Source organism: Helianthus annuus, chromosome 7 (assembly GCF_002127325.2).
Source record: "Helianthus annuus cultivar XRQ/B chromosome 7, HanXRQr2.0-SUNRISE, whole genome shotgun sequence".
Taxonomy (NCBI): domain Eukaryota; kingdom Viridiplantae; phylum Streptophyta; class Magnoliopsida; order Asterales; family Asteraceae; genus Helianthus; species Helianthus annuus.
This window is the reverse complement of record NC_035439.2, coordinates 133,996,483-134,008,500: the sequence shown is the minus strand read 5'-3', so window position 1 is coordinate 134,008,500 and position 12,018 is coordinate 133,996,483. Positions and strand designations below refer to the sequence as shown.

General features: G+C 38.0%; 1 protein-coding gene across 1 annotated transcript; it reads right to left on the bottom strand.

Moving 5' to 3' along the window:
• Positions 1–8,468: 8,468 nt before the first annotated feature.
• Positions 8,469–10,062, bottom strand: LOC110896131 (UDP-glycosyltransferase 90A1). The gene has a single exon (XM_022143573.2). The coding sequence runs from the start codon at positions 10,033–10,035 to the stop codon at positions 8,578–8,580; it is 1,458 nt and encodes a 485-aa protein (XP_021999265.1). The 5' UTR covers positions 10,036–10,062; the 3' UTR covers positions 8,469–8,577.
• Between the last annotated feature and the right edge of the window lie 1,956 nt (positions 10,063–12,018).

Below are 12,018 nucleotides of genomic sequence, written 5' to 3'. Positions count from 1 at the left end.
CTTATCGTCTAGCTCCATCAGAACTTGAAGAACTGTCCACGCAACTATAAGAACTCTTAGAAAAGGGTTTCATACGTCCTAGCTCTTCGCCTTGGGGAGCTCCAGTGTTATTCGTGAAGAAGAAAGACGGTACCTTCAGAATGTGTATTGACTACCGCGAGCTCAACAAGGTAACCGTGAAGAATCGTTATCCTCTTCCACGTATTGATGACTTATTCGACCAATTGCAAGGGTCGAGCTTCTATTCCAAGATTGAACTAAGGTCAGGCTACCATCAGCTGAGAGTTCGAGAGGAGGACGTCTCCAAAACAGCATTCAGAACTCGTTACGGCCATTATGAGTTTCTGGTTATGCCTTTCGGATTAACGAATGCACCCGCGGTCTTCATGGATCTCATGAACCGAGTGTGCAAACCTTACCTGGATAAATTTGTCATAGTCTTTATCGACAATATCCTGATCTACTCTAAGAGTCAGGAGGAACACGAGCAACACCTGAGGCTTATTCTGGAACTTCTTCGAAAAGAACAGTTGTATGCCAAGTTTTCGAAATGTGACTTCTGGCATCGCGAAGTCCATTTTCTAGGCCATGTGGTAAACAAGGATGGAATTCATGTGGATCCATCCATGGTTGACTCGATCAAGAACTGGCCTACACCCCGTACATCAACAGAAATCCGCCAATTCTTGGGTTTGGCAGGATATTACAGAAGGTTTATCAAAGATTTCTCCAAGATTGCGCAACCTCTCACTTCACTGACTCAGAAAGGTGTCACCTATCGTTGGGGTGATGCACAGGAGTCCGCATTTCAGCACCTGAAAGATAGACTTTGTAGCGCGCCTATCCTCTCATTGCCTGAAGGCACAGATGATTTTGTGGTTTATTGCGATGCTTCCATCCAAGGACTTGGTTGCATGTTGATGCAACGTGACAAGGTCATTGCCTACGCATCGCGCCAACTTAAAGTTCACGAAAGGAACTACACTACGCACGACTTGGAATTGGGAGCAGTTGTTTTCGCGCTTAAGATATGGAGACATTACCTATACGGTACCAAATTAAAGTTCACGAAAGGAACTACACTACGTACGTTCGTCCTCCTTGGGTAGGACAACAACCTTAACACTTACTAGACAAAACTCTATCATGAAGTCCTCAATTTATATCGACTTAATCGCCGAGGCCGATGGCGAGCGGGTCATTAGTTAATAGCGCTATTAGGTTTAACAAACCTCACACCGTGCCAGTCGGACGGGTGTGTACTAATGGACTATGGCAAACTGTCAGTGATGATAGACACTGATGTAGGGCACAACTTATTTGCGTTAGTAGTCGATATGGTACGGTCTAGTGGTTCACATGGGGAAGCCCCCACTAATCATGGATATGATTTGGGTAATAAAGAATGAACTGGTTAATCATACTTTCAACTACGGGGTAACCCCCACGTCAATTACGCCAACGAAAGACAAACCACGTTTTCAGAAACAACTTAAACCTAATCAACCAACCGTGAACTCACTCAACTTTGTTGTTGACACGTTGTTACATGCCTTACATGTCATTAAATGCTTATGGATCTTGCCCGAGGAAGGAGTCGTTGTGGGATACGGACTGTTATGTTCCGTGCTTAATATTTAAATCCTTATGAACTTATTAAACTTACGCTTTTGACTTTAAACTTATGAACTATGAACTTATGTTTTGGGTTTTACCTTTAATGCTTCCGCTGTTTAATCTGAACTTAGTTAACTAGCTTTGGTCACCAATTGTATTGTGGTTGATTTTATTTACTTAATTACGTTGTTCCATATGATTGGTGGCTCGATCCTGGTCATGTCACGCCTCCAAGCGGTGATACTCCGCATGGTGGATTTTGGGGGTGTGACAAATTGGTATCAGAGCCATTGGTTATAGTGAACTTGGTTTTAAAAAGGGAAAAGCTTTTTGATAAAACCAGACTATAACCTGTACATTGCTCAACGATCCACAACGACGCTTCGCTCCACGTGCAAGACTCGACACCATAGGTGGTATGATTTATGTTATATTGTCGGTTAGATAGTTCACACTGTACATTAATTAACGTGATAATTGCTATTTGAACCTTGTGTGCTTACTCTCTCCTGTTATCCCACACTCACGCACTTTCGTGTCACTTTTCTCACTTACGTTGCTTCATTGTGAAGATCATGAACGGACGCGGAGGACGTATCAACCTAACTCAAGCCCAGTTGACGGCCTTGATCAATGAATGAGTTGCTGAGGCACTCTAAGGGCTCTCGAATTCTCATTGATGACTTTTGGTAAAAGAATATTTTAAGGGCCCGTTTTTAAGCCGCACATGGACCTTAGGGACCCTCGAATTCTCAGAGACGGACCCAGGTAAAAAAAAGTTAGGATACCCCTAAATAATTCTTCTGGATCCGCCACTGGTTGAGGTGGTAGGAAAGGGGCAAATCCTGTTTATGAAGATTGAGAGAGGGGCAGATCAGATCTTAGCCTTTATGTAGGATTCAGAATTATTCATACTCTTGAAAAAGGATTTAGAATTATTCTATAACTTTGGGTTTAAAATACATATCTTGTAAACATGAGAGGTTAATTTAGATTAATGACCATAAAATTTATAAAGGTGAGTGAGTTCATACTTTGTTCCTAAAAAAGCAAACAAGGAATCATGCGTGTGTGTGCGTGGATCGTCAACAACAAGGAAAAACTAACAAAACGTTACCAATTATTGATGAAATCATCAAGCTTATGAAGATTGCTCATCCAATTTCGTGCACAAGGAAGTGTGGTAAGTTAATTTAATCTAAAAACTTCAAGAGGAATTGGATATTTTGTATGTAAGATAAGAAAAAGGCTTATATTCCTTTGATTGTTTCTTTTTTATCGATATTCTAAGATTCAAGCCTAATATTTGGATAAAAACCATGGTGGTGGTGGTGGGGGCGATGGCTGAAGGTGGTGGTGGTGGTGGGCGGCGATGGCTGAAGGTGGTGGTGGTGGTGCCACATAAGCAGCCATCTCAGCAAATCACTAAGGGTTATGCCACATAAGCTTGGCACGTCAGCATATAACTAACTGGGTTAGACGTTAGTTAGAAAAAGATCGATGGAGGCCAAATTTTTACAAGTTGGGATTGTTGTTGAGAATCTTTTAATTTGGGATTATAATCGGCCAACATGTTAAACTTTAAAATCCAATAACCTTTTTTTTAACAAAATAATGATTTTATCATTTCATAAAGGAATATTGGATTTTAATAATCCCAACTATTCGTCGTTGGTCGCCAACAGTCCCAAATTTAAAAATAACCACTGTCAGTCCCAACTATTAACATATTGGCATCCAATGGACCCTGACTAACAGAAACCTAACGCCGTTAGTCTTCCGTCGCCGGAAAAACATTTTTGGCTGAAAAACTCATTTTTGGCCGTAAAATTCAACATTTTCGTCCCAAACCTATTTGTAACCTTATTACGGACCTTTAGGAACCTTTTTCTCGTAAAAGCCCCAATTATTAAAGTCGCAAGAAAATTCATTTTTTGCTGGAAAACTTTCTTTTGGCCAGAAAAGTCAACTTTTTGGCCGGAAAATTCAACATTTTTGTTCTAAACCTCTTTGTAACTTTAGATCGGGCCTTTAGAAACCTTTTTCTGGACAAAAACGGTTTACCGGTGACCGGAGACTAACAGCGTTAGGGTTCTGTTAGTCAAGGTCCATTGGATGCCAATATGTCAATAGTTAAGGCTGCCAGTAGTTATTTTTTAGTTGGAACTGTTGACGACCAACGACGAATAGTTGCGATTATAAAATCCAATATTCCTTTCATAAACTACTAACCTCAAATATATATGAGTCTAGTTGAAGCTTTGTGGCAAACCAAATGACTCACCATCATAACAAGTTTATTTAACAATAACTCCTAGATTTTCTAAGATAAATACACTATAATATACATCGTAAGATTTGAACTTTTAACATTTCACATGTGAAAGAAATCACTTAACCATTAATAGTGGCGGAGCTTGACCAAAAGTTTCACGGGGGCGAAAAGTCATGGGACCAAAAAAAAAAAAATTCTATTACTATGTTTCGGGTTATATGTTCGGGTCGCTATTCGATTCAGGTCAGGTCAAACAATAATAACTCCAAATAAACCAAATTATCTTCATTCATTCGAAGGACCGTTCTTACATGTAAATAAACCTAAATTTGAACTCTCAAGTTTTATTTATATAAAAACTAGTTTCAGACTTTATTTAAACTCACTTCAAGTTTAAAAACAATTATAAAAATTATTAACAACCTCATTTTTCACATTTTTTAAATTCAATATGAACATATGTATATTTTTTTTTTGACAATAAATTTAGTAGGGGTAGGGAATTTTTAGGCAAAATAATTGACGGGAGACGGACCTTTATAATTTTAAAAATTCCGGACTAAAAAATCAGAAAAATCACACTATTAACTGAATCATTAGCGAAGACAGATGCACCCCCTTACCCCTTAAAGCTCCGCCCCTGACCATCAACATGTCCACTTGACGAGATCATACTATGCCGATGTGATGAATTGTGGAATGAGTAGCAAGATGTGTGTGGATTTTGTTAGGCTAGTGGGTATGGTGATGGACCATCTTTGGAGGATGATCCGCCACGTAGGCGCCACGTCATATTCCTCCCAAAGATGGTCCATCCTCCAAAACTAGAGGGCATGGTAGGATGGTCCTAGTCATAGTCCTCCACCACTTTTTATGTTTTTTTTTATTTTTTTTAGTCTTCTATTTTTTTTGAACATTTAACAAATATACTAACAAAATATTTTCATTAATATTAAAACCACATTACATAAACATAAAAAAAAACATACACTTAAAAAAACATACACTTAATAAAAAAAAACCAAAGACTTAATAAAAAAAACATAGAGTTAAATAATTTGATTTTTTTCATGATGTCGTGTTGTAGTTTTTTAAACATCGAACGTTTCGGCTCGGGTTCGTCCTCGACATTCATCGATATTATTTCCCATTCCTTGAGCCGAATTTTTTCATCGGAAATTCGGATTTTCTCATTCGAGCGAATTGGTTTGGCGAGTGTTGGAATGAAGCAAACGCATTTGATGAATATTGCGAGAATTGGTTCGGTTCTAGCGTCGGATAATATCCTGGAACCGAGAAAACATTAGGTTGGGTCGAGTTGTTGGGATTGTTCGGGTTGTTCGGGTTGTCCGGGTTGTTGAAGGGATCCATGAAAGAGTGTAAGATTTATAAAAGTGGAAGAAGATTTATAAAAATTATGTGAGAGAGAGATGAAATTTTAGGGTTAATTTTGTGAATGAAAGTGAAAATGGAATGGAAATATATATATTTTATAAATATGACCGTTTGTTTGTTTGTAAAAAATGGAATTTTTTTTATAACGGTAACTTTCTGGAATTGGGCCCCACTTTTTGGAACGTCGCAAACGGCGAGAATCGAACGAGGACGACGGGGGGGGGGGGGGAGGGGGCGGCACGGTGTTCAGACCGTCGCCGGTCTAAGACGGATGGGGGACGGACCCCATACCGTGTAGCCTTAGAGACGTGTTAATCTTTTTATATATATATATTTTTTTGTTTTTTTATAAATCGAAGGGTAAAAAGACCCAAGTGTTTTCATATGCTTTGCATAGCCTTATTGAAAAGAATTAAATTATTGTCATACTATAAAGTGAACAAAATGTGTGACACGCGGTAAACGTAGATTGAAGTTTCATGTAATCATTGAAAAGTGAAAAGAGTAATTTACTATATACTTTTTATTTTATAAAAAGTAGGGGGAAATAGGGAAGTTGCATATGGTTGATTTAAAATGGGAAAACTAACAGTCTAACCAAATCTTGGGGTGAATTCTGTAACTAAACGTCTAAACATAACAGTAAGATCTATTTTATCCCTGACCATATAAACTGAGCAAGAACAAAAAATCCAAAAAAAAGGAAGGGGTAGTTTAATCCATCCGTATCATCATTTTGATTTCCTTTAGGTATTGCATTTTGCGATCAAGCGAGATTCGATATATTTTTTAAGTTTTGTAAATGGAGAACATGGAAGCCACTAATCGTGAAATCAAATCCTTGTTTCCAGAGATAAAGCGTGTCAGGAATCCCTTCGTTCCAATCGGTATTAACCTCTATTCAAACCCTTATGGTTGCAAATCAATAAATTTCTCATCCATTATTGATAGTTTATATTGCTTGCAAATCGACATATGATCATGCTTTGATTTTAGTTTCGTATGTGAAAAATGTGATTTGTTGCATCTTGCTTATATTAATCTATGAAAGCGAATTAAAGTATTGTTGGCTTTCAATTACAATTATTAGGAAACCTTATCAAATCATATCTTCCAACTAGAACGGTTCTGTGTTCCAGGTGCCTTGATCACGGCAGGAGTGTTGACAGCTGGTTTGGTAAGTTTTAAGAAAGGGAATTCGGAGTTGGGTCAGACATTGATGCGAGCTCGTGTAGTAACTCAAGGTGCAACAGTTGCACTCATGGTTTGTACCGCAGTCTATTATGGTGAAAAAATATGATTAATTGAGTGAGTGCACAAGGACTTTTTCTTACAACAATTATGTGCGGGTTTTAATTTGGAAATGAATTGTTCAAATAAAATTACAATAAAATTTGTTCCTAGAAGCGAGTATTTGGAAGTCTTTGCAACATGCAATGTGGTTTGTATAGATTGCCGACCCTATTTCATTAAGTACAACCGGCTGTATGGGCAACATAGGCTTGTTAAATGTCGGGCCTGAACAGGTTGGAATTTTCTCTACTTATACGAGGTCAAACTCAAACTCAATAAAGTTGAGTTCCTATGGAGTCTGAGTTCAATCTCAAAACGTAAGACAAGTTGACAAGAAATTTGTGGCATATAGCGGATAACAAAACTTAGCCATTTTCATGAAAGAATTTTGCTTCGATTCCTTGATTCATCCATTATATGTTTTATGCATAATTACATACCACAAACCCTAATACCAAAACTATGAATTGAATATTAATCACGTTTTACAAGTCAAATAATGTATATGCTCTTAAATATATTTATTGAGTATTTTAATCACTAACATCATCATCAAAGGTTAGCAATGCGCAAAAAAACTTAATAACATGCAACACCGAAATAACCAAACTAATCGAGAAACTAATGGTCTGGAGTTTTGGTTATATGAAATATTTATGATTGGCTTAGCCAATTGACATTTGAATCGACATTTAAATTTTTTATTAATTATAATTAACATGTTACATGTCGGAAAAGTTTTATTTTTGTTTTTGTATAAATAATTTATTAATAGTTATCTATTCTCTTTATTTTAAGTAAAGAATTGCTAAATTTTTATATTTGGCCCGATATATATTTTTTGTGTATGAGAGTGCCTTACAATCACTCAATTCTTTTTGAGCATCTTCTTCAGTGTGAACCATTGGGTTGGTTTTCAAAACTTCACCTCCACATGCAATATCATTCTAGAACTCCAACTTAAAAACTTCCATTTTTCTTCCAAACACGAACCTTCACTTCATACTCTATTTTTCTATAAAAATATATCTTAAAAAATGTTTGTGTGTGGTTACCACAATATGGTTTGTGTGTGGTCACCACGATCCTCGGTCCATCGAGGTCTGTTGGGGACTTGGGGACTTGGGGCGGCCTCGAACCACCTCCCCCAACGCAAAGGTTGGGTCTATGAGGTGAGTCCAGAAATTAAGACCTTGCCACATCATGTGCGACGAAGATGCTCTTAAGTTTGGAATTTCAAACGACCTCACAATCTTTTGATTCCGGATGCATCCAACCGTCCACCAAGATATTTGGATGTACCTTATAACTCTCTAGAATGCACCATTGGAGATAATTACCTGCTTAAGACAAATCTTGAGTGTTCAGATTTGACTTGATTGACTTGTTAAGTAGTTCTAAATAAAATATCAAAATGCAATCAATTATTTTGATTTAGATTATTCTTTTTTTTTTTGAACAGCAACAACAAAACTTTATTCATCTAAAACCAAAAGATACGACATATAGCAAGGAGCTATATATCGAATCTACTAGTCAAGAGTACAATCATGGTTCCATTACAACTAGGTAAAAACTAGGATTATAATTAATTGATTCTAGGCTACATTGTTCCAAAATGAAAAACTCCGCCATTCACTCCATGTTATTCCCGCATGCCTTGATCTTAGCTTTATCCAGTCGAACGATTCTTCTTTTATTTTTTCCACCATCATACCTGGATTAGTGAGTGTATCTTCAAACACTTTTTTGTTTCTATTTTTCCATAGGACCCAAGCGGCTAAAAGATGAATTGCATAAATAATGTTTACCTTCTTTCTAGGCCATTCTGTCTTCTCCTGAATCCTTCTTTTCGTGCTTTCATTGTGGTCCCGAAACCATTTCAATAAAACACCACACATAAAACCTTTAGTCCACTCAACTAATTATCACCATTAATACAAGTGATCAATTCTAAGCAAGTGTATTATTAAAGTATTTAACAACCACCCATAAATTCACCTCTCTCCATCACTCTTCCCCTTGTTCCTAACACTCTCCACCTCATTTATGAGCTCGTTCAACGTCCGCCACGACGAACCACCGTCCGCCACCGCTGCCTTGGCCGCCGCGCCAACCTCCTTAACCCTTTTCCTCACCTCTTTCCCCTTCTCACCCTCCATCAACTCCTTAACCATCTTCTTCAACCCATCCGCCTTCACAAACCCTCCTCTAACCGAACCATCACACGTCTCGACCCGTAACCCGATCTTTATCTCCTCCACCACCATTCTCGCATTCAGCGGCTGCTCCGCCATCATGGGCCATGCCAAAATCGGCACCCCCGCACATATACTCTCCAACACCGAGTTCCATCCGCAGTGGCTCACGAACCCGTTCACACTCTCGTGTTTTAGTATCTCCAATTGGTTCACCCACTCCGTCACGATCATCCCTCGGTCTCCTACCTTATCTCCGAGCTCACTAAGAACATTCGACTCGCGGTTTCTCACTACCCACAAGAAATTAACTTCGGATTGCTCTAAACCTTTTGATATGGCCTCCATTTGTTGTGTTGATATCTCGGCTTGTGACCCGAATGCGACGTATAACACAGAACATCCTTGGAGAAGTTTCTGGTCTAGCCACGTTATCCATTTCGAGCTGTTCGAGCCGTTCGGCTGTTTATCTGAGCAGCCGAACGGCTCGGCTAAACAAAGTGGCCCTACACACCAAGGTGTGGGCTTCATTTCACGGTTTATGTAGTCTATAAACCGCGGCTCCAGCTCCTGGAAGGTGTTCACTATCGTACCGTAACTGTTTATCGATGTGGCAAATGACTCCATTATGAAGTCATGGAATGGACCGGATGGGTTACGTTGGGTAAATGGGTAATCAATATCATTCCGTGTGATTTGAATCCAGGGGAACCCGGGCACGGTGATTAATTCATCATCCGACTCGGGTCCCCACAGACTCTGGTTTACAGTTACAGAATGCTGCACCGCAGTTGAATACGCGTTCATCCCGTAAAACGATAGCCGAGGGATGCCGAACTTGTTTGCGGACGCAAGCGTCCAGCTCAAAAACCCGTCGGAAACAATGCATGTGACATTTCCGAGGTTTTTGAGTGACATTTCGAAGTGAGGCTGCATGTGTTTTGTCGCGACAGCGAATTGGGGGAAAAGAGAGATCGAAGGTAGCTTATCGGTGCTCTCGATACCGTCAGGTATGCCCTCAATGTTATTAGGAAACGGAAGGTGTATGATGGATATGGAATTACCATCTGGGCAGGTTTCAAGAACCTGAGCAATGAATGGTTTGTTAGCTTTGGTGGTGAAAATAGTGACCGTGATCCCGCGGGTGACTAGCATGCGGGCTAGGTGGAGTAGCGGGATGGTGTGGCCTTTGGACATAAATGGAAATAGTACGATGTGAGGGCGGTGTGTTGAATCAACAGGAAGTGATGAAGCCATTTGTTTGTGACTTTGTATGTGTTTGTGTTTGTGTTTGTGTGTAGATATATATTTATATGAGAAGTTAAGTGGAGAAATGTGTGGTTGTTGGCATTTAGTGAGATGTGCAACAGAGAAGCGGAGCAAATTTAGGCTTGGTAGTAAATAATAGGGCCAAACATTTATTTTGCGAGGGGTAGTTGGAAAGTTTAATTAAACTTTTTCTATGGGGACGGGTCCTTTAAAACCAAGTGTGTAGCTACATAGAAGGTTACGGGTTCAGCCGAACCAGTATAAAAAATAGTGTTATACATTGATGTTACACTATAAAAGTATGTTACACTAAAATTAAAAAAAAAAAAAAACATATGTGACATATTTTATCCCACGGTGCGTGGCGTTGGTTTGGAATTTCTAAAATTAACATCCAAATGTCAAACAGGCACTACCATTTGTGACATATTGTACTCTCCGTTTGTTTGTGTGTAAGTTTAAGTTCGCCTACATTTCCAAACATAACATGCCATCCATTTGAAACATCTCCCATACATATAGTGTAGATTCTTTTAATATGTCTTAAGGTGTTTGAAATTGTGTAGCGTTGGAGCAGAATTAGGTGTTTGGAATTGATTTGATGTGCAGGTGACGTGACACATTTATCACGTTTGAAATTGTCATTGTAGATACTTTTATACTTTGATTTTGATATAATTAGATTAAGGAATAGTGACCTCTAATAATCTATATTAGACATAATTGGTAATTGCTAGTCTCATCTTTTTTTTATTCACTCTGCCAGTCCCACCGTTCAACTATTTTTGCTTCACCGATCTCCAGTTAAAAAAACTTAACGGGTTAAGTTTTTTCAGAATTACAAACTGACGTTTTAGGCCTTTTTATCAGAATGAGGATATGAGTCTATTGATATAAACTTACCTCGAAACGGTGCTCCAAACGACTTATTTTTGTTAATTTGGAGTTTAAACACCCGAATTGAAGCACCATTTTCGTTATTTGGAGCACAATTGCAAGGTAAGTTTTGCATCATTCAACACGTATCCTCGTTCTGATCAAAAGTCCTAAAATGTCAGTTTGTAATTCAGAAAAAAACTTAATCCCGTTAAGTTTTTTTAACCGATGACCGGTGAAGAAAAATAGTTGAAAGGTGGGACTGTCATAGGGAATAAAAAAAGGCGAGACTGTCAATAGCCAATGACGTCTAACAAGGGTTATTAGAAACCAATATCCCTTAAATTAAATTCACACCACATTTTTTTCATGCTTAACAAGTTACGGTTTCATATCGTAATTTTCACTAATCAAATAAAATTTTGTTACATCAAATAATATTATTCATTATAGTTAAATTTACATTTTCTCCATCATTTTTTTTGTTTTCCTGGTTATATTACAATTTTCCCCCAGTGAAAAATTACAGTCATGCCGGCAGCTGCTTGGCACTCCCCCATTGGTCCATTTATTTTACGATTTTATCCCTGAATTAAAGTTACGATTTCTCTCTCAGTTCAAAATTACGTTTTTCCCATCGTTTTAGTTTTTTATAGCAAAACTATAAAAGTTCTTTGTTTTAATTGGTTGACTGGATTTAAATTTTTTTTCATGTGAAGGAGCTGTCTAACACTCGCTCATTAGTACTGAAAAGTTGCAGTTTTGCCTTGAGCCTAAAATTACGGTCTTATCATCGTTTTAATTTTTTTCTTAGCAAACTTATAGTAGTGTTTTTTTAATTGAGAATTATTCGGTTGTCGCCCCGCAACGCAGACGGGGCATTATCTAGTTAAAACTACATTTTAAAAGTATGATATGTTATAAGCGTGTTTTTGAAGCTTATGTAAAATAATAATTTATGTAAAATCTATATATACATGTTGTAAAATAATAATTTATGTCAAATCTATATATACATGTTTATGGAGTTATTGGTGTTAGGTTGTAACAACTGTCACTAAAATCCATAATTAGGATGGTAATTAGCTATTAAGG